Source organism: Helianthus annuus, chromosome 12 (assembly GCF_002127325.2).
Source record: "Helianthus annuus cultivar XRQ/B chromosome 12, HanXRQr2.0-SUNRISE, whole genome shotgun sequence".
NCBI lineage: Eukaryota > Viridiplantae > Streptophyta > Magnoliopsida > Asterales > Asteraceae > Helianthus > Helianthus annuus.
Genome location: NC_035444.2, coordinates 71,895,416 through 71,923,207, shown reverse-complemented (window position 1 = coordinate 71,923,207; position 27,792 = coordinate 71,895,416). Strand labels below are relative to the sequence as shown.

General features: G+C 36.8%; 2 protein-coding genes and 2 long non-coding RNA genes across 5 annotated transcripts; 2 read left to right on the top strand and 2 right to left on the bottom strand.

Moving 5' to 3' along the window:
* Positions 1 to 14,594: 14,594 nt before the first annotated feature.
* Positions 14,595 to 16,602, bottom strand: LOC110903173. Of its 2 annotated transcripts, XR_002571713.2 has the most exons (4): positions 16,296 to 16,602; positions 15,582 to 15,758; positions 15,301 to 15,472; positions 14,595 to 14,983 (listed from the first exon to the last, which is right to left on the bottom strand). It is a non-coding gene; the product is annotated as an uncharacterized LOC110903173 (long non-coding RNA). The 2 variants fall into 2 exon arrangements; XR_002571714.2 differs by lacking the exon at positions 14,595 to 14,983 and having other exon boundaries at positions 15,059 to 15,472.
* A 637-nt stretch (positions 16,603 to 17,239) lies between these two features.
* LOC110903174 lies at positions 17,240 to 17,960 on the top strand. Its single transcript, XR_002571715.2, has 2 exons — positions 17,240 to 17,602; positions 17,695 to 17,960. It is a non-coding gene; the product is annotated as an uncharacterized LOC110903174 (long non-coding RNA).
* Positions 17,961 to 20,723: 2,763 nt separating this feature from the next.
* On the top strand, positions 20,724 to 21,620 carry LOC110901599. The gene has a single exon (XM_022148410.1). The coding sequence runs from the start codon at positions 20,724 to 20,726 to the stop codon at positions 21,618 to 21,620; it is 897 nt and encodes a 298-aa protein (XP_022004102.1).
* A 546-nt stretch (positions 21,621 to 22,166) lies between these two features.
* On the bottom strand, positions 22,167 to 23,991 carry LOC110899169 (salutaridine reductase). The gene is made up of 5 exons (XM_022146040.2): positions 23,829 to 23,991; positions 23,523 to 23,763; positions 22,987 to 23,064; positions 22,727 to 22,909; positions 22,167 to 22,651 (listed from the first exon to the last, which is right to left on the bottom strand). The coding sequence occupies exons 1-5, from the start codon at positions 23,840 to 23,842 to the stop codon at positions 22,271 to 22,273; spliced, it is 897 nt and encodes a 298-aa protein (XP_022001732.1). The 5' UTR covers positions 23,843 to 23,991; the 3' UTR covers positions 22,167 to 22,270.
* Positions 23,992 to 27,792: the final 3,801 nt, after the last annotated feature.

Sequence of the window (27,792 nt, the reverse complement as noted above, 5' to 3'; positions counted from 1 at the left end):
CCTCTTCAATGTCACACCCCAAAAACGTCGGGCGCGGAAATACAAACGTGGCAGTGACGGAGGTTGGTACCCATACAAGTCTTAGTGGTCGATGCTTTAGTTAATTTGGATATTTCGTTATTTTAAAAACAAAGTTTTTAAGATTACCACGTCATCATAAGCAAGTCATAGTAGTTTGACCCTTAGGGGTCTTATTACAAACATGGTCACATAATTCAAAAAGTGACTAACATAGTTTAATTACATAATTCAAAAATTTAACCTTGTGGTCGTGGGTTCGAGCCCCACGGTGAGCGCCAATGAAGAAACACGGAACTAATTTTAGAGTTAATTAGTTTGGTTTATGTTTCAAACATGAGGGTTAATCTTCTTTAGCTTTCCTGAGCTCCGTAATGATCCGATATTTCTGAAAAACAGAACACCGTTAGCTCGTTTAGAGGGGAATATGTGGGTTTCCCTCTTAACCAGACTCCAGCGTGAGAATAAGTATCTGCTTTGAGGAAATAAGTGTGTGTTAAGAGTGAGAGTGAAAAGAGCAAAGTGAATTAACCTGTGCATGAAGGTCCTCTATTTATAGCCGGAGAGGTGTAAAAAGAGATGGGCTGATGGGCCTTGCGCCGGAAGGTGACAACAGAGAATATCATTCTTGTCTCACTGGTATCGACCGTTAGTGCCTTCTAGAAGATCTCCGGTGCTGGCGCACCTTGATTGGAGCCACGTGTCCTTGTTGTCGGCCTTGTTGTCCCTCTGCCATCAGCAAGTAAGTGGAGATCATGGGGCAGGTGTCGCCGCCCCTTGATTGGTGCCACATAGACGTCCTTGTGTACTTATTGTCTCCTGTTCGTCAAACGATCGTGGAGCATGATAGAGCACAGCCTGGTGCACGCTGGTTTGCTCTTTTTTCTGCCACTTGTACCTTGTGTACTCTCTGAAGTGGCCTTGCGCTCTAACTCCTGTGTGACCCTTGCTGAGCACGTAACTAGCCCGCGCAGGGTTATAGGTGCTGAAGGCTCTCATTCAGAATGCTAAGTGCTGAAACTGATGTTCTCTCTTGTTTGGACCTCGTGCGAGGTCAGTCTTTGTTTAAGTAACCTGCGCGAGTCTAAGATTTATCAGCTTGCTGAATAAGGAGTATGGTCCAGCACACGACCTGAAAAAGGTTTGCGCGGCTTTTTGGGACCATACCCGTTCACTACCACATGACAACATTAGCCAAAATTCTTCGAAGCCGAACTCATGTACCTATAGAACACATTAAAAATCAAGTGTCAATACAATGTAGGGTGATTTCACATATAATTTTCGTAATATTTTATTAAAGGAAAAACTTCCTTTTTTGACCCTTAGTGGTCTAAAAACCATTACATATTTGAAAACATTTATATATGTTTTAAAAATATAACATTCATTTTAATAAAAATGATGTTGTTGTAATGTTAAATGAAATCGACATGTACCGGATTTTATATAAAAATTTTCATGGAAGAATTCGTCCGAAATAACTTCGCAACCCTATCTCAGATGAAAACTTATACTTATGATTTTGATTATATAAATATTAAATTTTCGTTATGAATTTGTTCCAAATTAGATTTAAAAATTCGTTTTTAAATCTTTACGATCGTTACACCCATAACGTCGTCTATTTACCCAGTTTCCTCCCCGAAACCAGTATAATTCACTTTTAAACTCGTTTTTCTTAAAAATAGTTTAGGTCATTCATCTTTTGAGTTTATAAACGCATTATCATACTCTAAAAATCGTATTTTCGATGAAAACATATTTTTATATAATTTAAAACCATATTTTATATGAAAACATATACTTAGCTTTTAATAACATGTTTTTCTCTGAAAACATTATGTAAGATAGTAAAAATGACGTTTTAGTGAATTCTCACTAAAATACATTTAATTCGAGATCATGTTTTATACAAAAACATATGTTCATTCTTATTAAAGACGTATTCTTTACCCCGAAAACAGTTAATAAAACAGTAAAAGTGGAGTTCAGTGACACTCACCTTTGGGTGCGTTTTTAAATATAGAAATCAATTGGATCAAATCCACATATCCTAATTTACATAGAAATAATCTATTAACTAATTGTTCTAAAATAATCAAGTTTCTCTGTCACTTAGTATTTTCACATATTTTTTGAGGTTTTCAAGAAATATCTTTATTTTTAATTATGTTGGCATTCATATATATATGTAATTCCATATACATATACATATTAAGATTTTCGCGATTCGAACGATTTTGTTGGTGACTCTTTATAATGTCTACTTATTCGCAGTATATGTCTACGAGTTGCGCTTCGTAACATATATGCATAAGTATAGACATATTCGGTGTATATATATATATATATATAGGGTAGGATTCCAGCGTGAACAACCTCCCAAGTGTGAACTGCGTGAGCAGATATGGACCCTTGATTTCCTTTTTAGTTGTTAAGGATAGGATTGTAATTATATAAAAAATTAGATTTAAATCATTATTTTAATAATTGAATTAAGTTACATCTTTCCTAATTTAAATTCATTATCCACATTATGTTTATTTATTAATAAGATAATTATCAAAACAAACAACAAATCACTAGATTTCAATTTTAATTTTTATTTCAGATTTCATCACCAGAATTCAAATTTTGATTTTTAAGATCCACGTAACCTTCATATTTCAACGGTATACACATGTGTACTTGGATATAAATAGAACAGTACACATGTGTACTCAGCATCGTACATACGTGTACAGTAATTCACAGGTGTACATCAACATTCAATGTAAAAAAAATTCCGAGATATCACAAAAACAGACGATATACACATGTGTACATCGCATTAAAAAGAGGGCAAAATTAGAATACACATGTGTACATCGCATTTAAACAAATAATTATTTTAATAATTGAATTAAGTTACATCTTTCCTAATCCATGATTTGATTTGTGAGAGATTTATGCAATCAATTTAAGAGGATAATTGATTACTTGATTTTTGAGAGATTTATGCAATCAATTTAAGATTGAAATTACACATATACCCTTTTTGTATTTAATTAAATGGAAAAAATTAACCAAATAATTACCATCATGCCACTAACTTTAATCTCAAGATCATAAAAATCAAGGGCCCATATCAGTTCACGCAGTTCACTCTTAGGATTTTGTTCACGTTTGAACCTAATCCTATATATATATATATATATATATATATATATATATATTCATAGAATATTCATCAAAATTCACATATCATGTTATTTCACACATATATATATATAGAGGCCGGTTATCATACAAATACTCTAATCGTACATTATGTACGCGTCGTCCACAACCGTCAGATCATCTTCCTTAAACAGCGCGTTTTTCTATTAAATTTATCAACATAGGATTCATAAAAAAGAAACCGCCAAGGTTAAAAACGTCAAATTTAAGATCAAAACACCTGATAAACGGCAAACAAAACCTTAAAAATCATAACGAACGATCCTAAATCAAAACCAAAAACGAAATTATAACAATTAACCAAAAATCGATCGATTCTTATTCACCAAATCGATCGATTCCTATTCACCAAATTCTTCTGGGAAAAATGAACTTCTGATGAATTTAGAAATTCTGTATGCACTGACTATCGAAGAAGATGATGCAGTTTGTCAAATCATGTGCGAAACGTCGACAATGCAAATGCGAATTCGATATAAAAAGAATTCTTTGACATTTCATATAGTTTGCGAATTCATGGGATGCATATGCGATATCAGTAAAAAAGTTAAGAATTCTTTGAGAGTTCATATAGTTTGCGAACTTCAGGATAATGCACGTGCGATTTCAAAACTTTACAAAATCTTTTCATATAGTGTGCGATTTCAGATAAATTACACATGCGATATCATAAAAAGGATATTTAAATGTTTGTTTCTTACAGTTTGCGAATTACTTTCGAATCAAGTGCGATTTCGAATAAGGAAGAGTGCAAAAAAAAACTTAAAAAAAAAAACTTTGTAATAAAAATGCAAAAAAAAAAAAAAAACTACCAATCTTAAAAACTAAAAATGATATTATTTTATATAAAAAAAACTTAATTTATTAACGATGTGACTATAATTTGACATGTAATGATGATTTTTACAATAAATACTACTGAACTTACCACCCTACCTATATAATAAATTTACTATATTAATATAAAAAACCTTGATAACTACCTTCCATATTAAGACATAGAAGACCAAATAAAACACACACAAAAACACAGACAAAAACAAAAATGGCATCTGAAGATATGGAAAAAATCAAAAACATTGCAATCAAGGAGCTATTGTCAACTCGCACGTTGACAGAAATAAGCACTGATGTCACCTCTTCTCATCTGGTTCTTGATGTGCAGGGCAAAATCCTTGAACAAATCAAGAACAATCAAGCAGTATGGGAAAAGCTACTTCAAGAACCACCATCAAGCTTCAGAGACAAAGCTTTGGATCACATAAAAGAGCAATCTCGAGCTGATGACTTAGCCTTCTCTTTCCTGACAGATGCTCTAAACACAGTGAAGGAGAAGATGGAGTTCAGCTCTACTGAACGTGACAAAATCTTTGCTTCAAGTAACTAAATTTCTGTTAAATCGTTTTATGGTTGTAGCTGTGTTTGACAATAACCACTATTTTGTATTTTGGATATATGTTTTGAACAAATCTTATGCTTTAATATAATTTAAAATCACATGAATGAATTAGGGATCTTTGCCATAATAACATAAAAAAAACAAGATAACTCAAAATCACATGTATTAAAAGAGAAATCGCATTTGAAAAATCATATAAACTAAATATAAACTGATGCATATAAAATCGCATGTTTATAATACTAAAATCGCATGTGAAAAATGATATACATAAATGAATATAAAATCGCATGTGTTTCTATATATATTCGCATTTACATTTAAAAAAACATTACTCATCCTCGTCATCTTCATCTCCAGACACCTCTTACCACTGATCTTCTTCTTCAGATCCATCATCACTAATGTAATCTTCAAAATCATCTTCCTCTTCGTCGTCTTCACCCTCATTGTCTTTGTCTCTCAAACCATCTTCAATCTGGACACCCTTCATCTTCTTTTTTTGCTGTTTACCTTGTTGTTTGGCTTTCAGCTCGCCGCAAGTCCGAATGTCATGACCTTTTACATTGCATACACTACATGTCCTTGACCTTTTCCTTTTGCGGCTGATCATTTGTTCCTTCTTAGATTTAATCCTTCTATGCGAGCCGCGACCTTTGTTTCTTATACCAGCCGGCACACGAACAGTAGAGGGAGCATTAGTTACTGGTTGTTAATAACCAATCAACTTTGAAAATCGGTCAAATTTTGGATCAAGTTGCTTGGTTATGCGACTCTAATCAACTCTCTCTTTAAGCTGCATCATTTGATCCCTCACTAAAACAAGTTGATCAAGGTCGGAAATCAAATTACTAACCAAATACTCCCCTGTATGAATGATTTCACAAGCAATCCGTTTAGCCTTGTGTTGCACATCCTTACCACCAATATTTAGATTATACTTCACATTTAACTCATTGGGCACCACATCCTTCGTCCATCTCTTCGTAACATATTTGTTTGGAATTTCTTTAACACCAAACATCTTGAAAAGAAAATAGATGTGTTTACATAGCATCCCATACTGCTCAAAACGCAAACAGCTACACTGTGCAGTTACATCATTCTCGAGATTCTTGAACCACACCTAGCAAATAACCAAAAAAAAAAAATAATAATAAGATTTAAAATCGCATGTATAAACATAACAATTTCGCATGTTTAAACAATCATGTAAGTGAGTAAAATTAATATCGCATGTGGAACATAACAATTTCGCATTTCTAAAAAATAATGTAAAATAAATAAACTAAATCGCATACGTAAAAGTAACAAATTCGCATATCTAAAAAAACATGAAAAATACCTCCAATAAACCATCTCCATGTGCTTTAAAGTCCTTCGGCAATATTCTGATACGTGGACCTTCAACTTTGGTGTCCATCGGCAAACATTCAGAAATTTTTCCATGTATCTCTAATTGCTGATCAAAAAATATAGACCTGGTGTAGATCTTAGCAGCATCTTTTTCCAATGTAGTTTGACTCCAATCAGCTGGCTCAGTATATCTTGAAATATGATCATTTTTTCTATGATTGAACCTTTGAACATCCATTGCCCCATCAAAATGATTCATAAACTCTACGAGTGTGAGTTGTGAATTAGCAACCTGACAAAAAAAAAAATAGTTCTCACTCTCTGAACTTGAAGTTGTTCTCATAAGACCTGACATTGGCTCATGCCGGTAAAAAGCCGGAATCCACATGGATCTCATCCCAAACATATCATCAATCCATTTTTTTTCAGTAAGACCAAACTCAATCATCACCAACTTCCACTGTCTCTCGAATTCTTCGGGCTCAATCGAATCAGTCCAAACAATGTCGCACATCCTCCTTTTAAACTCATCATTATTGCACAACTCGTGCCCAACCTTTAACAATAAATGCATTTTATATCAGTCTATTACAAAAAGCTATAATAATAAAAAATAACACCAACAAAAACACAAAAAATGTTGCATGCTCTACCTTATCTGCCACTTTTTTCATTATGTGCCACATACACAATCTGTGTCTGCTAATAGGGAAAACCTCCTCAATAGCCTGTTTCATAGCAGGTTCTTGATCCGTCACAACAACATTAGGCTGCCGACCAAATGACTTTAAAAATGAATTTAGAAGCCATTTATATGATTCAACACTCTCTGATGCCAATGATGTGTGTTGGTGTGTATATAATTTAGATATATAATTAAGCCCTTTTTACACCTTTAGCCAAGTTTTAAATTTATAAAACACGATATTCACTAACACTAAACACACATATGGGCAAGTGCACCCATCGTGGACGTAGTATAGTGTTGGTAAGATACCGAGGTCGTCCAAGGACACAAGAGCTTTTAATACCGGTTTATCCTCAACGTCTAATCAAATCAAAAAGTGAGAAAAATGTTTTTAAACTAAGAAAATAAAAATTAACTAAATGCTGAAAAATAAAATAAAAATAAAAACAGATAGACAAGATGAATCACTTGGATCCGACTCGTGTATTAGTATAACCTTTGATTATTTTCGCACTTTTGCACTTGTTTAAGAGATTATCTTAGTTATTGTAGTAGGCCCCTCTTTTGAAGACGACGTTACCCTCAACCCAGTAATTTGAGTCAGCAAAGATACAATCCTAAAGGGCTGGATTATTGGAAGATAATGAATTAAGTTATTAATGCAAATTATGGTAGGCCCCGCTTTTGGCGGTGACGTTACCCTCGGCTAAGTAGTCTGAGTCAGCAGGGATACAGTCCTAAATAGCCGGGTTATGGTATTAATAGTAGTTAACTTATGAGGGGGTCAAAGAGTTTGGATCCCCGCCATCCAATACCTATGGGTATTGAAGGAGATCCTACTAAATATGACCCAGGTCCCAAGCAGGACCTCTAAACGCTGAACAAGGGCAAGACCCTTACCAAATCGTTCCCTTAACCCCCGACCAGGTAGCCAACATATCTCCATATAGACCGTGGAGATATGAATGGTGAAAATCTTTTATTTTATATAGACAGTAAAATAATGCCAAGACACCACAGACAAACGATAAGGAAAGATCACCTTCAACATAAGCAACTAGTTATTAAAGTCATTAATACAAAACCAAATAAAAAGTGCAAAAGATTAAAAATAAAAAGTATTATACTAAACACTTGTCTTCACCAAGTGATGTAAGAGACTTAGGCAAACATGGCCTTGATTGTCAAGAACTCTTACTATCAATCTTGGATCCCGAGACGACTCACACACTCTACGATGGACAATGGATGATGGTGGTGGATGATGGTGTTATGGTGGTGGTGGGTGGTGGATGAAGTGTGAGAGAGGTGGTGTGCCAAGGGATGAGATGGAATGAAACCAAGCACTCCTATTTATAGGCTGAACAGAAGGCTGGGCACGGCCCCGTGTCCGCTGGACACGCCCCCGTGCCCGTCTGACACTCTCTCTCCTCATTAATTGTAATTCGCAATTACAATTAATGCGCCTGCTGTACTTTCGCCACGGCCCCGTGCTCACTGGACACGACCCCGTGGTGGGCAATAGAAGCTTCTACAGGTTTGTCTTTTCTGCTGCTTCTTGGGCACGGCCCCGTGCTGGCTGAGCACGGCCCCGTGGTGGTCTTCTGTTTTCTCTTCTTTCCTTGGGAGGATGCCGTTGAGGGTTCGGGCAGTCTACTTTTATCCCTTTTCTTGTATTTTTGCTAGAATTAGTTGTCTTTTTGCTTCTTTTGTGAATTTGAGCTCATTTCATCCTGAAAATACAAAAGGAAGACAAAAACACTCTTTTTCCAACATTAGTACTTAAAAAGGGTTAGTTTTATGCCTTAATTGATGTAATTTATATGTTGTATTTTACACACATCATATACCCCCTCACTTGAACTTTTGCTTGTCCTCAAGCAAAACTCTTTTAAATGAGGCTTTCACTCTCAAATGGAATGGGTAGAAGAGAAGGTTTTTGGCTTGTCATAGAGTGTCGGGAATCCAAGATCTTTTTGGGTTTTATTTTTATTTATTTACAATCCTATTCGTTATGATTTATTTAGAACGTTTCATAGGATAAACTACTTATTTGGGCATAACATGCTTTTTTTTTTAAATTTCATTTATATACAAGTTCACATACCTCACGGGATAAATCACTCAACACTCGGCCGAAGGTGTATTTTTTAGTGAATCACTCGAGAGCAGCATGGAACTTACGCCTTCCATAGGCTTGCCAAGCAATCAATCCTCCTCCTTTTTAACTTTATACTTTTGTAAATATCAAGAGGACTTTTTGGGTGAAGGGTTAGGCTTGGGCTAAAGGTGGGTGGCTGGGTTAGTGGTTAGTAAAAGGGCGAAAAACGTAAAAAGCATCGGTTTTCGTAACACACTTTGTTTTTAGTGACTTTTTTATTTTGAAGTATTTCTCCAAACAAGCTCTTGTTTGTATAGCTTTGTTTGTTTTTAACTTCATCATCATATTATTATTATTATTATTTTTTGATCAGTCACATAAAAGAACGAGCTTGCGAAAAACCGAGCTTGTTACTAAAATAAAGGGTGAAAAATAAAAAGGGTTTTTCGGTGGGTAAAAAGGGTTTAGGGTAATGAAATGAAAGGTTTAGGCTCAAAGGGGTTAACTAGGGGGATTTTGGGTAGGTGGTAAAAAAATGAAAAATAATGGTGTAGAAAGAAAAATGGTTAGTCCTAATGCCTCCATCATTTACTTACTTGGGTTTAAGTTGGTAAGGACCGGGAATGAATCGTCATGGCAAGTTCTAGAGTTGTAAGAACCAAGCGGCTATTCACACAAGAAACGAAAAATGAGCATTTAGTCTAAAGATGTAAATTTGTATGCTCAATAAAGGCTCAAAACTCACTTTTGTGGGAATGGGTTTTTAATGTGATCAAGTATATATAATCAAATTTTAACTAGGCTTGTTATGCCGTTTCATAATTTTCTTATGTTGGTTCTTGTTATCACGACGCTCTCGGTTGTAAATTTTATAAAAATATAACCTTATTAATCTTGTGATTCCTAACTTAAACTTTAGACAAGTAAAAAAAAATGAAAAATTTTTGAAAAAATTTGGGGTGTTTAGCGGTTCCAATAGAGTTTTGTGTAAGGCTTGTTGTTAGGACTTGCAAAATTTCAAAGTGTTAGCTTCCCCCCCCCCCCCCCCACACTTAAATTACACATTGTCCTCAATGTGTCCCAAAAATGAATTTTTAGGTTGATTGGATGTGTAATGTGGTGTTAGAAAGCAAAGATTTATGTTACTGGCAGTCTGGACACGGCCCCGTGGGGACCGGACACGACCCCGTGTTCAGGTGCCAGTAACAGAAATTAAAGAAATGAGACAGAAGCCTGGACACGGGGGCGTGTCTGGTGAACACGGCCCGTGTCCAGTTACCTGAACTGGGCGTTTTTCTGCAGGTGGCTCAGCACGGGGCCGTGTTGGTTGAGCACGGCCCGTGTTGAGCCTTCTGTGATGGAGATTTATGTCGGGTTGCTCCGTTCTTTGTGCATGGGGCCATTTTTCTCATTCCCTTTTTCATCCATTACCACCATGAGTGTGTTTTATTAACCATCAAACCTTAGAAACCATCACTTCATTGTAAACGTAGAGAATTACATATAGTTTTAAAATAGACTAAAAACTTAACTAAATAACTAGGGGGATACATGAGGTTATCATAAAGGGTTCTACTTATTTAAGAAAATTTCGGGAATAATTTCCCGATGTAGTAAGACCTTTAGCCAATGGTTCCTCGGTTATTGTTCAAAGCCACTCTTCTATCTCCCTTGGAAGGAAGAAAGCGGCTTCATTCTCCTCAGCGGCTTGAGGAGGAACATTCACCGGGACTCCTTGCATCACCCTTTGCTGAAGCCCTTGGTGCATGGCATACCATTCGGCCGGAATGATGACCTCGGGCACTACATTCCACGCTCTTTGGGTTATTACGGGAACCAAAGGCGGGGAGGCGAGAAGGTTTAACCTCTGGTGCAGGAGGTTCACTTCTCGAAGACAGCCTTCCAACCCCACCGTCAGATGATTAATACGGTCCACTAACGCTTCTTCTACTCCCGTCATTTCGTCTATGGCCTCCCTCAAGGCGTAAACGTAGTTCACTAGGGAGTCTTCTGCTGTGGACGACCTTCTCCCATTTCGGTTATTTCTTGAAGATGATCCGCTAGTTCTGCTGGCCATTTTCTGTGAAAGAAACAGAAGATAACTAAACATTTGCAAAACAGTACCTCGAACACGGCCCCGTGCTCGCTGAGCACGGCCCCGTGTTCAGTTGTCTGCAGGATTTTTGGCTAAGGATTCTTGGGGTTTTAAATTATTTTCATAATTTTTTTACTGTGGTTTAAGCTTAGATAATTTAAAACAAAGTTATACAATCAACTTCAAACAAGAATCCGTAGCGAATAATCTCTGTCTAGTGAAGTGGTAAAAAATGAGCAGGAATCAGGCTGCATTTAAAGAAAATGACAGCACGCTGGACACGGCCGCGTGTTCGCTGGGCACGGCCCCGTGTGCAGAGAAAATCCTGACACATTTTGTCCGTATTCTGACAAAATCAGCAGAGAATCTTCTGGGTGAGCACGGGGGCGTGTTGACCGGACACGGCCCCGTGTCAGGAGGCTGTCTTATGGAGTTTTGTTGCTCTTAAGGATTTTATTTATATCGGGTGGTTCTTGATTTGTTGGAACAACCCCAAAGTGCCTAAGATACCTTAATTGTCCTATACTAAGGCGAGAACGCAAGAGGTTATCGGTGAGGGTAATTCCTATTTTCATTCTAGGTGGACAAGTCTAACCCTTTTCCGGGCTCTCGTTAAAGAAGGTGTATGCCGAATCGCTCAGGTCTATGTATGCACCGAACAAAGTCGATGGAGAGTCCTTCACGGCACAATCGGCACAGGGACGACTATCGTCCAAGTCTTTTCTAGGTATGAAGGTATTTTCGGGAGCAACGAGGTTGTCGGAATGCGGTTCCAACATTTCCTCATGGTCATCGTCTTGGGGCGGATCAATAAAATCCTTCCTAAGTTCCTTTGACCAATTTAGAATTAGTTCTTCTAGTTGAAATAACTCGTCAAGGAGCATTTCCCCTAGAATATCTGGCTGGGTGCATTCGAGGGAGAGATAGTGCTTATTTTTACTTTCGCCCCTCTTAAGGTTATAAGGAATCGGTGGGTCTATATAGTGGGGCCTATAATTTAGAAAATAACATTTTAATTCTTCATGTTCGCCTCCACATAATTGACACCACATACCATAAGAGTGCCGAAAGTAAAAAGAATTACTATCACTCATGTTTGTGTCAGAAATTACCAACCGCCGGGATCTAACGGTTCTGTTTTCAGTAAGAGAATCTTGGGCACGGGGGCGTGTTGAGTGGACACGGCCCCGTGTTCAGCTTACTGTCTGACTTAAAACAGGATTGCCAGTTCCAATGATTGAGCACGGGGGCGTGTTCAGCGGGCACGACCCGTGCTGAGCTTTGCAGAAGCTGAAAAACTAAGAAAATCCTAAAAAATTAAAAAGAAAAATAAAAATATGATTAGGCCGTTGATTCCTAACTTTCTTAAAATCCTTGTGTCCCCGGCAACGGCGCCAAAAACTTGATGTGTGTTGGTGTGTATATAATTTAGATATATAATTAAGCCCTTTTTACACCTTTAGCCAAGTTTTAAATTTATAAAACACGATATTCACTAACACTAAACACACATATGGGCAAGTGCACCCATCGTGGACGTAGTATAGTGTTGGTAAGATACCGAGGTCGTCCAAGGACACAAGAGCTTTTAATACCGGTTTATCCTCAACGTCTAATCAAATCAAAAAGTGAGAAAAATGTTTTTAAACTAAGAAAATAAAAATTAACTAAATGCTGAAAAATAAAATAAAAATAAAAACAGATAGACAAGATGAATCACTTGGATCCGACTCGTGTATTAGTATAACCTTTGATTATTTTCGCACTTTTGCACTTGTTTAAGAGATTATCTTAGTTATTGTAGTAGGCCCCTCTTTTGAAGGCAACGTTACCCTCAACCCAGTAGTTTGAGTCAGCAAGGATACAATCCTAAAGGGCTGGATTATTGGAAGATAATGAATTAAGTTATTAATGCAAATTATGGTAGGCCCCGCTTTTGGCGGTGACGTTACCCTCGGCTAAGTAGTCTGAGTCAGCATGGATACAGTCCTAAATAGCCGGGTTATAGTATTAATAGTAGTTAACTTATGAGGGGGTCAAAGAGTTTGGATCCCCGCCATCCAATACCTATGGGTATTGAAGGAGATCCTACTAAATTTGACCCAGGTCCCAAGCAGGACCTCTAAACGCTGAACAAGGGCAAGACCCTTACCAAACCGTTCCCTTAACCCCCGACCAGGTAGCCAACATACCTCCATATAGACCGTGGAGATATGAATGGTGAAAATCTTTTATTTTATATAGACAGTAAAATAATGCCAAGACACCACGGACAAACGATAAGGAAAGATCACCTTCAACATAAGCAACTAGTTATTAAAGTCATTAATACAAAACCAAATAAAAAGTGCAAAAGATTAAAAATAAAAAGTATTATACTAAACACTTGTCTTCACCAAGTGATGTAAGAGACTTAGGCAAACATGGCCTTGATTGTCAAGAACTCTTACTATCAATCTTGGATCCCGAGACGACTCACACACTCTACGATGGACAATGGATGATGGTGGTGGATGATGGTGTTATGGTGGTGGTGGGTGGTGGATAAAGTGTGAGAGAGGTGGTGTGCCAAGGGATGAGATGGAATGAAACCAAGCACTCCTATTTATAGGCTGAACAGAAGGCTGGGCACGGCCCCCTGTCCGCTGGACACGCCCCCGTGCTCATCTGACACTCTCTCTCCTCATTAATTGTAATTCACAATTACAATTAATGCGCCTGCTGTACTTTCGCCACGGCCCCGTGCTCACTGGACACGGCCCCGTGGTGGGCAATAGAAGCTTCTACAGGTTTGTCTTTTCTGCTGCTTCTTGGGCACGGCCCCGTGCTGGCTGAGCACGGCCCCGTGTGGGCTTCTGTTTTCTCTTCTTTGCTTGGGAGGATGCCGTTGAGGGTTCGGGCAGTCTACTTTTATCCCTTTTCTTGTATTTATGCTAGAATTAGCTGTCTTTTTGCTTCTTTTGTGAATTTGAGCTCATTTCATCCTGAAAATACAAAAGGAAGACAAAAACATTCTTTTTCCAACATTAGTACTTAAAAAGGGTGAGTTTTATGCCTTAATTGATGTAATTTATATGTTGTATTTTACACACATCACCAATAACCCAGCTGAGAGTGTTACATTCCGACAGTGGTTGTCAATGCATGTGAACGGAACAAACACCATCTTGTATCTTGTACCTGAACAACAAATGCCAAATCACGTTTATTATATGCTAATTAATAAAAATCAAATGCGAAACCAGGGGGGAAAAGCATGCGATATATTCAACACCACTCTGTTGTCTACACATGCGATATTGAAGACTCATTAGCAGACAAAACATGCGAAAAATCAGTAACAAAACATGTTTGTCTTGAAGGTTGCATTGAACGATATCACATCGCCAAATTCCATATAGTTAAGCTTGCATAAACCATCAGCCCAGAACAACCCAGTTAACCGTTTGCCATCATCAACAGAGTATTCAAACGAATAATCAGCTAAATATTTTTTTTTGTCAGTCATCCTATATATTACCATGTTAGCGTCATATTCTCCTATATAGCTGTTTATTCGCTTCCTAAAATTTTTGCAATCATCAACCGTGGCACCAACGTTCTCAAAACCACCATAACGTTTCCTCATTATATGGAAAGCTTTGACAGGACCAAGGTTTAAAGTGCCAAGTTCCCATACCATCTCCTCCTGGACACCTGACAATTGTCTGTAAGCTGGGAGCATGTGAATGTCATTTTGACATACAAACTTATGATTATGGCCATCAACAAATTTCTTTACTGTATATAATCTACCATCCAGAGTGCAAATCATAAGTTGAGCTTTGCATCCGGTCCTAATAGTCCCCCTGTTCCTTGTTTTGAATTGCTTTTTTGACTTCGATTGATCATCAATACACAGAGGCTTATGTCCCTCTTTAGAACAAACAAAATACTTAGTTTTGATTATACCACCACTGTATACTTCACCACCTTTCCGAATAGAAAAACCAGCTAACTTAGCATATGATTGATAAAACGCGTATGCTTGTTCAATAGAGATAAATTGCATTCCAACAACAGGTGTAGCTGATGCCTGAACCTCCGGAGTGTAAACCCTTTCATCTACATGAATCAAAATATAAAACATAAATCGTCATATAAAACACATGCGAATTGTCTGATCAAAGCATGCGAAATGATGATATTGATTAATCTGAATTACATATGCGATTTATTACATAATCAAATGCGAAATTACAAAAAAACAAAACCAATGCGAATTGTAAAGAGTAATAATGCGAAGTTATACATGCTGCTTCTCAAAAAAAATACATAAGTGTAATCAAACATTCAAACTACAAAAACAGCTACAACAATGCTACGCTTAAACAAAAAAACAATTATACGAACAATTTAGATATCTGAATTAACATAATTACCAATAGAAATCTCGTTTGCAGCACTTGAACTTGAAACTGGAATTGGAATTGGATTTGCAGGTCGCGGATTTAAAACATCCTCAATCGAAACTCTCTGATAAGCAGATAATTGAGCATGATCACCGATCGGTCGATTTTCTTCAAAATCATCTTCTGTTCGTCCAGTGCTAGTCTGTGGATCCATCGAAAATAGACAAATTGAATGAAACCCTATCACGTACGAACGAAAACTGCAAATTGTGAATTATAGAAAATTTGAAACTGATTTGAATAATAATTACCGGGATATCAGTGTAACAAACTTCTCGCTGAATGAATGAAGAGACGAATTTGCCCTCTGATGGTTAGGTTAATTGTCTGATTTAACCTTCTTAAACCGAACTGAATCAGGACACTTGTACAGCTCACAATATAGCGTACATAATGTAGGATAACCATATTTGTACCATACTCTTTACCTATATATATATATATATATATATCATGTCTAGATACTTAATATATATCAAATAACTCATCAAATTATTTTAAACATATTTCTCATGCGTTTTAACTATCATTATTTTAATATTTATTATATGATACACAAATCATCAAACACGTGCGTTTTAACTATCATTCAAGAACATGCTACAACTTAAAAACTCACAAACACACCTATTAATTTTCGGCCATATACACGCCTTTATACTAATATTATTTTCAAATCATAATTCAAGTTTCATTCATTCCTTTATATCTCTAACACATTGCACATTATCTTGTTCATTCAAGAAATCATCTTGCAAGTATTATTGCATACAAAATTCAAAATACAAAACTATAAACACACATAAACTTTTGTCCAACATCAGACACACATATCTTCATGTTTTTATTTTTATAAAAATCATTTGTTTCGTTTGATTTCAAGAATAGTAAAAATCCAAGCATCCGAGAATCATGCTCATCATCATCATCATCAAGTGAGTTTTAAAAGAAATAAAACTTAATACCTTTCAAGAACAAAGTGGGTTTTTATGATGAGAATCTTGATGAAAACAAGCTTGTTCCTCTTTGAAATCACCTTGAAATCAACTTTAGATCTTCTAACCAACCCGAAACTAGCTTGGAATGGCCATGATGTTCAAGAAATAAGTTTGAAAAATTTGAAGTGTGTGTGTTCTTGAGGTGTTCGGCCGTGATGTTGTGATGGAGAAGAAAGATGAAGTTTTTGAAAGTTAAATCTTGGAATGTGTCATTTTGCATGAAATGTGATTGGACCACTCTTTACTTTATCAACACATGGCAATGTTTAACAGAAGGGTGGCACAACTTTATTCATTTGGTCGACTCTTGTAACACACACTCACATGCACATGTATACATACACATATATATAACACATAAAGTTAAACACAGGTATTTAAGTGACTAGGGGGTATTTTATCTCACGTTTAAATTGTGTTTTAAGGCGTTTAAAATTATTTTTGTCACTCTATAAAAGTAAACTTGCCATAATATATTACTGAATAATATTTTATTTGCCTAGACTGGTTGCGTTGTCTGTATTTCGCAGTATACGCGCAGTATTACGCAATATGCGCTTTAATTCGAAAAGTAGTGTTTTAAAGCGTTTTAATTAATTTCTCTCCCCGAATATGATTAAAATAGAATTTTAATCATAACGGAATATTTTTAGGATTTTAACATTATCCGGGCGGTCACCGACGTTCGTTTCGCATTTCGTTTGTTACGCGATAAGCGTTTAACTTATTATTGCCAACGTAATTTTTAGCAAAGTTTGAGTTTGTCAAACTTTCAACTAGCTCAATTAAATGTCCTATCTAATAATTTTAGTGCCTATATATAATCATAACATATGTCACACCAGTACAATGCTAGCTCAGAATAGCCGGGTGTCACATTCAGCATTTCCGTGTGCCACATTGCTATTTCCGTGTGCCACATTGCCGTTAAAAGTTTTGGGTCAAAAACAACGTGGCATTTAATCAAATGTAAGTAGTTGGATGATGGATCTTGATTTTTTTACTTGTTTTTTTTTTTTTTTTTTTACTATGTAACATGTTTTGTTCTTATCTTAAGGTGACTGGATTTTTTGGTGGCAATCGATTCAATACCATTGAACTCAATCATCAATTTCTGCAACTGATTCATGTCTCCTTCAATGGGTCAATGTTCGTATTCTCTAACTTCATTTTGTTTCTTTCAACAGGTATAGAAAACCACAGCTGAGCCTTATTTAAATCAAGGCATTTTTTTAGGGTGTAGTGATGGTGCCAAATATATTTCACATATAAAGGTGTTTATTTTGTTTCGAATCATATGTAAACAAATGATTTGTTATTTTTTTAGTACATTAAGTTTAGTTATAATTTCTCATTAAATTGTTAGGTTACCAAGGGGCAGCACGAACGAGTTAAAAGCAGTATGAAACAGTCTAACACCAGCATCCAACCACGGTCTCTTAATCTTGTTTTAGGAAATCTTGACGGTTTCTGTGTTCAACCATATGAACTGTTTGAGGAAGAAGAGAGACAGAAGTTGCATGATCATTGGTTTGTTATTGTGTTCTGCCTTACAGACTACATGCATCATATTTAATCTTGTTTGATATATCGACTAAATAAAAAAATTGGGATGAATTTTACATCCTAAAGTATGGATACAGTTTGATTCAATTTTAGTCTCGTCGCAACGCGCGGGTTACCTACTAGTTCACCATATATTAGGTTTGTTTTTGAAAATGATTTATTAGTTTAATTTACTAAGGGAGAAAACATTTACAGCGACCATGCTATGATACCGTTACAGTGCAAGCCTTTTTCAACACGTCTTGGTACTTGATGGCTTCCTAAATTTTACATATCTTTTTTACTATCGCCGCGTTGCGGCGAACGTATTTTGTTGTTTAGTCTATGTTTACATATGTTTCGAAATTACTACGAGCATATTGCGCACGGAACCACTGACAAGAATAAAAAGAAAATATAAAAAAAAAACACTAACAAATAACCAAAAGAAAATCAACAAAAAAAATTGTATGGTAATGATGTTGTTTGTATGAAACCTGTGGTCAGAGATGAGCAAATGGTACTGGCTACCGGTACCGAATTTCCTAAATCGAAAGATCTTAAGTACCAATTCGGTACGACTTTTGGCGTTCCTGGTACTGGTTGGCTACCGGTTTTTACCTTTATATACCAGTACCGTAACTGGTATTTTCAGTACCAGTACCGATTCGGTATTGGTTGCTACCGAGCTCATCTCTACCCCTGAAACTAAAAAAAATCGTTAAAAGTTGAAGAAAATCAACAAAAAAAGTTGCATGATACCGTTGTTGTTCGCATGGTACCCGTGATCAGGGATGAGCAAATGGTACCGGATAGCAGTGTCGAATTTCTCGAACTAAAAGAATTTCAAAATCAATTTGATACCGACTTTTGGCGTTTTCTATACCAGGTTGGTGACGGCTTTTACCTTCATGTATCGATAAGTGTACCGGTATTTCGACACCAGTATCGGTTGACACAAGCTTATCCAACTTAAAAAGTAAAGAAAATAATAAAAGTATTAAAAAACTATATATATTACTATTCATTCACTTCTAATTTTAATATATTTTATTTTAATTTTAATTTAATTTTAATTAATTTAATTTTAATTTTAATTTTAATTTTAATTAATTTAATTTAATTTAATTTTAATAATTTAATTTTAATTAATTAATTTTAATTTTAATTTAATTTTAATTAATTTAAATAATTTAATTAATTTATTTTAATTAATTTAATTTAATTTAATTTAATTTAATTTTAATTTAATTAATTTATTTTAATTAATTTAATTTAATTTAATTTAATTTAATTTAATTTTAATTTAATTAATTTAATTTAAATTTAATTTTAATATAATTTAATTTAAATTTAATTTAATTTAATTAATTTAATTTAATTTAATAATTTAATTTAATTTAATTTTAATTTTTATTTAATTTAACTTAATTTTAATTTAATTTTAATTAATTTAATTTAATATATATATAATTTTAATATATATATAATATAATTACTTGGTACATGATGTCTTCCTAAATATTACATATCTAAATGAAGTACAAGCAACACAACATCAGCTTTCATTGCATTTTATTCTTGATTATTGTTACCAAATGAAAGAAGTCATCCAACTCTCTCAACTACATATATTTCAATATCATTAATTCATCAGCGATTGACATGAAATCATAATCTCTTCACATCCTATAAGTATTAGGGTTCATTATGTAATTAGTTAATAGTTAGTTTTATTAGAATTAGATTAGTGATAGAAGTGCGGGGACTAGATATGACAACTTGAAAGTTAATAACCTACAACATCAAAGAATCGACACATCCAGGGGAAACACCCCTTCACTGATCGACGGCAGGAAACAAGAACACAGGGACGCAACTTTTCAAATCGATTAAGAGCCACAAGATCAAAAGACACGACTCTTCGTCAAGGGACACGTCTATTGGATTCGCACCTCTTCAGTTAGTATAAGTAGGGTTAGGATTTCTATTGTAAAAACTCTCATATCATTCACTTGTACATACATTCACAATTTGTATTCATTCAGAAATCAAGGTTAGTTTATTCGTTCATTGTGTTTTTCATTGTTCGTTAAGAAGATTCTGGGCAACAGTGGTATCAGAGCCTAGGGCTCAAATTTCGTTTCGGAAAACAATCATCAGGCGGGTGGTTGAATTCCCTAACAATTCTGATCACGCAGGAGGCATCGATTAGGTTGTTTTTTGTTAAGTTTTAACACCAATCGCATCAAGCGGGTACGATTGTTGTTCGTTCGTTAATCGTTCATCAGGAGGGTGTTCGATTTTTATCTGATCATTACTGAGGGTGTTCAGATTCTGAGTTTTTTGTTAATTCAAATCACGGCAAGAGGCCACGGTTCGAGTTAAAGAAGACGGAAGCAAATCTGAGAAATTTGTATTCCGGTTTGAAGAATCAATCGCAAATCTGAGAAGTTTGAAATCTGCAAAAGACACAAAATCTGAGAAGTTTTGTGATATCAAAGCATCAAGAGGGTGTTCGGTTGAGAAGTTTACGTCGCAAATCAAGCGGGTTTGGGGCTGATTTTTGGTTTGTATTTAGAGAGTCGCGAATCAAGCAGGAAGAAAAAAAAACGCAGCCAAGAGGGTTGTTAAGAAAAGTCAGAAAACCGTGCGGAGAATCACGATAAGAGAAGTCGGTCGGTTCGCAAATTCCAGGTTCTACGTTCTATTTTTTTCTGGAATTTATATAAGGTTTAGAAATTGGTTTGATTCCACGTTAGAAAGTTAGTGTGAATTTTTTGGAATCATAGACTTCGGTTTTAGGAGAAAACCAAAGTTTTGAAAGTGAAAATTGTTGGAAAAGAAATTATGGCGGATTCAGGAGGAGCCTCTCAGTCAAACGCAGTAGTGATTAAAGTTGGTAGTTCGTTCTCTCAGTTTCAGTGTCCTATCTTAAAGTCTACAAACTATACGGTATGGGCAATCCGTATAAAAACCATTTTAAGGGCAAACGGTTTATGGGAAATGATAGAACCAAAAGAAAATACGCAAGCGGATGAAAAGAAGGATATGATGGCGACCGCTTATTTATTTCAAGCACTACCGGAAGATATGATAATACAAGTTGCAAGTTGCAAGAGTGCAAAAGAAATTTGGGATGCATTAAAGACTAGACACATCGGTGCAGATCGAGTGCAAAAGGCACGTCTTCAAACGCTCAAAACAGAGTTTGAGATGTTAAAGATGAAGGAGGAAGACACTATCGATTCGTTCACTGCAAGACTAAATAGCATTGTCACGAGGGCAAGTGGTCTTGGATCAACTTTTGATCAACCAACTTTAGTACGGAAACTTCTGAGTTCTGTACCAAAAAGGTTCGTTCAAATTGTTGCAACCATTGAACAATTCGCTGATTTAGAAACAACGACGCTAGACGAGACAATTGGAAGGTTGAAAGCCTATGAAGAAAGGACCAGTTTGATGGATGAAAACCCGGTATATAATCAAGAGAAACTTATGTATACGCGACGCGATAAGAACTATGGTCGTGGAAGGCGTTTTGGGAAGAATGGACAAGGAAGGTTCAACTCATCGCAAGACAAATGGCGTGATGGAAAGTTCAAACAAGAAGATGATGATGAAGATTCATCACATGATGCTTACAAGAGTAGAAGCAACCAAAAGAAGTTTGGGAAGGATTTAAGCAAGATAAAATGCTACAATTGCCAAAAGTTTGGTCATTATGCCTCAGATTGTTTGTCCTGAATCAAATCAAAGAGGAGAAGAAACAAATCTGGTACAGGAAGACGAGGAACCAACTCTCCTAATGGCAATCAAAGAAGACTGCAATGATCTACTTCAACAAGCACATGATGGCAAGCAAGACATGGAGAAAGATCAAGGTGCAACTTAAGGATGTTCGAGATTAGGGGGGTGAATGAAATCATAATCTCTTCACATCCTATAAGTATTAGGGTTCCTTATGTAATTAGTTAATAGTTAGTTTTATTAGAATTAGATTAGTGATAGAAGTGCGGGGACTAGATATGACAACTTGAAAGTTAATAACCTACAACATCAAAGAATCGACACATCCAGGGGACACACCCCTTCACTGATCGACGGCAGGAAACAAGAACACAGGGACGCAACTTTTCAAATCGATTAAGAGCCACAAGATCAAAAGACACGACTCTTCGTCAAGGGACACGTCTATTGGATTCGCACCTCTTCAGTTAGTATAAATAGGGTTAGGATTTCTATTGTAAAAACTCTCATATCATTCACTTGTACATACATTCACAATTTGTATTCATTCAGAAATCAAGGTTAGTTTATTCGTTCATTGTGTTTTTCATTGTTCGTTAAGAAGATTCTGGGCAACATGACATAACAACTTTCAATTGTTCTTGATACTAAAATGTCGAGTCATGCATCATCCAAAAGTATTGACCCGAGGGCCCACCATTAGGGATCAATGCTAGGCGCACTGGCCCTTTAGCACCTTCTTCAGCAGTGAAAGTTCCTCTAAAAAATGTCATATCTGTTGCAACTAAACCAGGACTAACTGCATTTACACAAATAGAGGGAAATCTCTTGGCCACGATCCTTGTGTAGGCATTAAGAGACGCTTTCGAGACTATATAACCAGAAAGATTACTAGTCCACCCTTTCTTTACCAAGAATTCCTGATCTTTGGCATCTTTCATATACTCACACACAACCTCGTCCACACGTTCCTCTGTGAGTCCATCATAATCACTCAGAATCATTCTAGCACTTACGTCTTGCACATTCTGCAAAAACATAAACATTGATCATATATCAAATAGCATCGCAATACTCATGAAAAGGTTTAGTGGTTTTCTTACCACTAATTGCCCCAATTTGGATGAGACATTGACTATTCTTGGTGAGGTAGATTTAAGAAGTAGTGGTAGTAAAGCTTGAGTGACATGTTTAGCTCCATAATAATTGGTTTCCATACACTTTCGAGCTCCTTCAAAGGTTTGTGTTACAACTTTCTTGGATCCCTTGGCCTTTTCTTCAATCAACTATGTCATAGATAAACACAAAGTTTTGATCAACGGGTTTGTTAATTCATTGTCTTTCGACCAAGAACAAGCCTTACCGCACTTGGAAACTCAAGGTCTAAACTCAGAAACGACTCCTCATCCACAATAGTGCTAGAGACTCCTGCATTATTTACCTATAGCATATATAACAAGATTTGATTGAGACCATGTTATGCAGGATTTGTGTGTTATTATTTTTTTGAACGGCGAACACACCCCCACATAAAATTTACTCCAGAAAATTTACTCCTAAAAATCCACCTATATATTGCTCACTTTTTAAGACTCGAACCTACACCAATTTTGTTGGAAATAAACATCTGGTGCCACTAGGCCAAGAGGCTATCGGCAGGAATTTATATATGAATACCTTAAAATTTTTTAATCTCTAGATACAAAGGCGAACCAAACTGACTAGTTTGGCTGGTTGAACCAAACCAAATTTAAGTCATGGTTTTTCATTTATGTTATTTTCTTTTCAAAATTACAGCAAACTAATGGTTGCAAATCTGATCAACTGAATATAGACAATCTAATCTAGATTAAGTTTACAATTTCATATACAGATTTCAAAACGAAAAGCATGTCTAACCAATATATCAAGTTTCCCGAAGCGAGCATCAATAAAATTCGCCAAGGAAGTGATACTGGCAGGATCGGTAACATCTAATTGATGGAAAATGACATCTGGTAAACCGGAAAAGTGTAGCTTGGAGACTGCGTCTACACCTCTCTTCTCGTCTCTTGAAGTCAACACCACCACCACTTGATCGGCCAACTGCCTGCATACTTCTAAACCAACGCCTTTGTTTCCACCGGTAACAACAGCAATCCTAAACAAAACGGGTGAAGGGTTTCAAGTTTCACATATTTAGAGAAGAAGAGGATTTGTGAGTACCTTTTTGATACCATTTTCTTGATTTCAACGGCTGTTCGTCAGAGTAATCTAACTTGTTTGATTTGTTATTTTATACTGTATATAAAATACATATTCTTTATGAATAATAACTCAGTTTAATTGGTTGAGTTTTTCTTTTTTTTTTTTCCCGATTGAACCACTCAATTTTCTATACCTCCACCTGTTTGTCCACATTTCCTAGTTAATAGAGTTTCAGCAATAAAAGTTGTACAAATATTATAAAAACTGGATAGTAATTATATTCTATTTCCTAGAAAGCTAACTTTTAATTTAGATATCCAGAAATTAAGTGTTTTTTTGGAGTTTCACACCGCTTCGTGCTAAGTTTTTTTTCATTTATTTTAATTTTTAGATATAAAGATTAATATAATATATTTTGATTGATTATATATTATAAAAATGCAATATAGAGCCTTTTTTTCTTCTATTTAACCTTCATTTGGGAGGTTTAGGTAGGGTCGGCTTAACGTTTTTGAAGACCTAAAACGAACTAAGGTGCTCGAGCCCTTTCTCAAAAAGCGAAGACTCTTTATACAAAGCCACCTCATTTATCCGGGCTTTGAATCAGCAACAATAAACTAAAAAAGTTTATACTTACCAAGTTAATTTTTTTTCTTTTATGGTATATCTTGTGAGTGTATATACAATCAAATTAACTAACCTTTTATATAGCTTGAGGCCAAAAAGAAAGTAGCACCACCAGACTCCATATTTCCCTTATATTATTTGTCACTTTTATTTTTAGATGTATTAGGATCATCATCCATCTTCACTTTTTCACTTATCTTAGGTTTCCCTCTCTCTCTCTACGTATTCAACTTTCACACACAAATGTATCTCACAAAGCACTCTACTAGCCTTGCCGGAAACCTAAACACTTGCTGCCTGAGTTGCTTGGTGGCAGCCTAGCGGTGGTGACGGACTTTGTTTGGATCGGGGGTGACGAAAGGTTCACCAACCGTCGGCGTATTCCGCCAAACAGATCGACCAATACCCGGATGGTAACATTCCAACAAGTTCTGTGTTAGGGAGAATGTTTGTAGATAGAGAAATGGGGCGGTGGTGGTGTTGCAATGGTGGCGCCTAGATGGGTTATGGTGGTTGGAGGTGTTATGCTCGGTTTCATCTATGGAGTGAGATGATGAAGATGGTGATAGTGATGGTGACGGTGTTGGTGGTGGTGGTGGTAGTGTGGTTGTGGTGCCATGGTGGTGAGGCCGAGTTGTGGTGCTGCGGTGGTGGTTAGGTAGTTGGTGGCGATGGCAATTTTTAAGATCTAAAAAGTGGACTAAACACTGGTTCAACCACGATAAGCCTGAAAACAAGTGGAACCTGTACAAGCAACAGACAGTTAGGCTCACCGCAGATGTGGGAGGGCCACTCTACGACCACCCTCCAGCGTGAGGATAAGTATTTGTTTAGAGAGAGAAAATAAGGACGAGTGTTCAGAAAATCGTACTTGAGGTGTACTTGGAGAGGATATTTATATTAGTTGGTTTCAGATGACGTCATCCAGTAGGACGCACTTTATGATGTGCGTCCTTTTCTTGGAGGAGGGACGGACCTTTTTGGTATTGGCAAAGGTGCCTTGAGTGTCCAGACTTTGTATGGGTAAACGTTTGTCCGGCCTTTGGCCGGGATTTGGACTCGGTCATGTAGCTACGAGTCCCCCAGTTTCATTAAGTTCTAGTTGAGACTTGATGAAATTTTGCGATGTGCGTGGTCATTCAAAAAAGATGACGTGGCACAAGTCTGTTAGTCATCCTCATGTGTCTGTAGTGTTCCCACCTCGGGAATCGTAACCGCCCGTTTGACGTGACCCCTGATTGGATAGTCGGCGACCAGCTGTCCTTCAACGCCTCTTGCTTATATTAAGAGAGATTCTTTTCTTCTTTTTATCCTTTCTTCTCTACTCTCTTATTCTCCTTTGTTCTGTCTGTGCCAACAAGCAATACCTTCACCTCCGGTGGTCATTCCTTTCCTTTCTTCCTAATCTACGAAAGGTGCGTTCCTTCATTCGCCTTTTTCTTTAACCATGGTTCCAGGTAAAGAAAATATGTCTGTGAGTTTTAGTGTTTTAACGCAGAAGCAGCTAGATAAGTTTGTTAGAGTTTATCAGATCCCTGCCTTCTTAAACCCTGAGCTTCCTGGGAAAGATCAGTCAAGGCGTCCGTTTTTGGCCGGAAAGTTTGAGTTTTAAACCCGTGTGTATAACTTTGCTAACTACTATGTCCCTTTCACAAAATTTCTGATAAAAGTCCTTCGGTTTTTCGAGTTCACCTTACCCAACCCATTTGGCTTAGTAGTATAAACCATTCTGAAATTTCTTGTCGGGCTTTGGACCGTAAGCCAGATTTAAATGTTTTTCGCTGTTTTTATGAATTTATCACGACCGGAGATTGGTTTACATTTGCACACCGGAAGTCTGTCCCCAGCATTTCGGCAGAGGAGAAGTCCAGTCTAAAAAACTGGAAAGCTCATTTTTTCTTGCTAGACGACTTGTGCCTTCCGGCCGATTTACCTTGGAGGCTCAAGGATCAGTCTATGAATTTCAAGCTTAAAGATAACCTTGTTTTTGACCAAGTTTTGGCCCAGAACTTGGTTGATAACCGAAGCCCCATTCGTCCTCTCCCAGAACATTTTCACTTTTGGGCCATATCAGTCAGAGGATATGGGAGCATGGGATAGGGACTGGCTGGTGATAGTTTGTAGGGAAGATCGTGAGTGATTTGGCCTAATTCAGGCTATGACACTATTTTCTTTTTGGTTTATTTACACGAATCTTACATCTTTTTGTTATTATTTGCCAGGTTCCGTTATGTCTCTTCGGTACGCATTGAAGATTCCGCGCCTTACATATGTAAATTTTAACTTCTAAGAAACGACTGGGGAAAGTGGCATGTTTATGGAGCAAACTGCTCTCGTTGCGTATGCGATAAGGGATCCTAGTGACCCGGAAGCTCCAATTGCGAACCCGACCCAACCTAGATCCGCAGCCAGAACTGGTTGCTCTGGCGGTTCGCGAATTATTCTGGAAATTCAAGAGATAGCCGAAAGTGAGGATAATGATCCTAAAATTCGAAATGCAGGATCACCCTTCCGCAACATCTTGTACATCGTCATAATATTAATGACTCTCAATCTCCGACTTGTCGTTCTCCAAGAATCACTATTGCTTCACCACTAGGGCGGGGTATTCACACTAGCTTCTCCGAACAATCAATCTCAGCTTCATTCTTGGATAGCCAATCCATCCTAACCACAACATCGAGACTACCAAGCGCCCCTGCTAATATGTCGATACTGAAAACTATATTCGCATAAGTGAATACTACAACCATGAAAGGACTTCATCTTAGGACAGTCTCGCCCGATATGTCCATGTTTTCCACATTCCAAGCATCCCTCAAGCTTGACTTCATCCAAGGTGCTTTTAGCGTAGCACTCATGGATCGCATGTCCAAATCGACCGCATCTGCTGCATTTCCTTAGTTCCTTTCCTTGAGTTCTCCTCACACTTCTCATTAGAGTCCTTCTTTGACTCTTAAACTTTCGCTTCCTTGAATTCCCAGATCTAAGTTCAGAGTGCTCCTGTCAATCGAATTTCTTGTCTATAATAGCTTTCGCTGACGACTTCCCTGTCTCACTCTTCTTGTTAAGGCTACTTTTGCGAATATCATCATCGGTCTGTGACTTTGCCAGTTGGGTAGTGGGTTTCGCTGACGCGACCAGACTGCGAATCTGTGGTGCCAATTCCCAAATATACCTTTCAACCTTAACACAATCAAGAGTGACCACTCGAGGAACCAAGCTAGCCGGATCGTTGAATTGAGTCGTATAAGCTCTGACATTCAAGTCTCCCATGGTTAAGTTCTGAAAATTGACATTTTGACGTTTTTATTATTGGGACAATAATGACAATGTAAGATAATATTTAAATAAT

Bases quoted from the DNA above. Each gene is read 5' to 3' on its own strand.
- LOC110901599 (XM_022148410.1), top strand. From the start codon at position 20,724: ATGGCGGATTCAGGAGGAGCCTCTCAGTCAAACGCAGTAGTGATTAAA.
- LOC110899169 (XM_022146040.2), bottom strand. The intron at 23,065-23,522 runs GTTAGACATGCT...TATATGCTATAG, and splicing joins TCGGGAAACTTGATATATTG to GTAAATAATGCAGGAGTCTC. The intron at 22,910-22,986 runs GTAAGGCTTGTT...TCTATGACATAG, and splicing joins ACCTTGAGTTTCCAAGTGCG to TTGATTGAAGAAAAGGCCAA.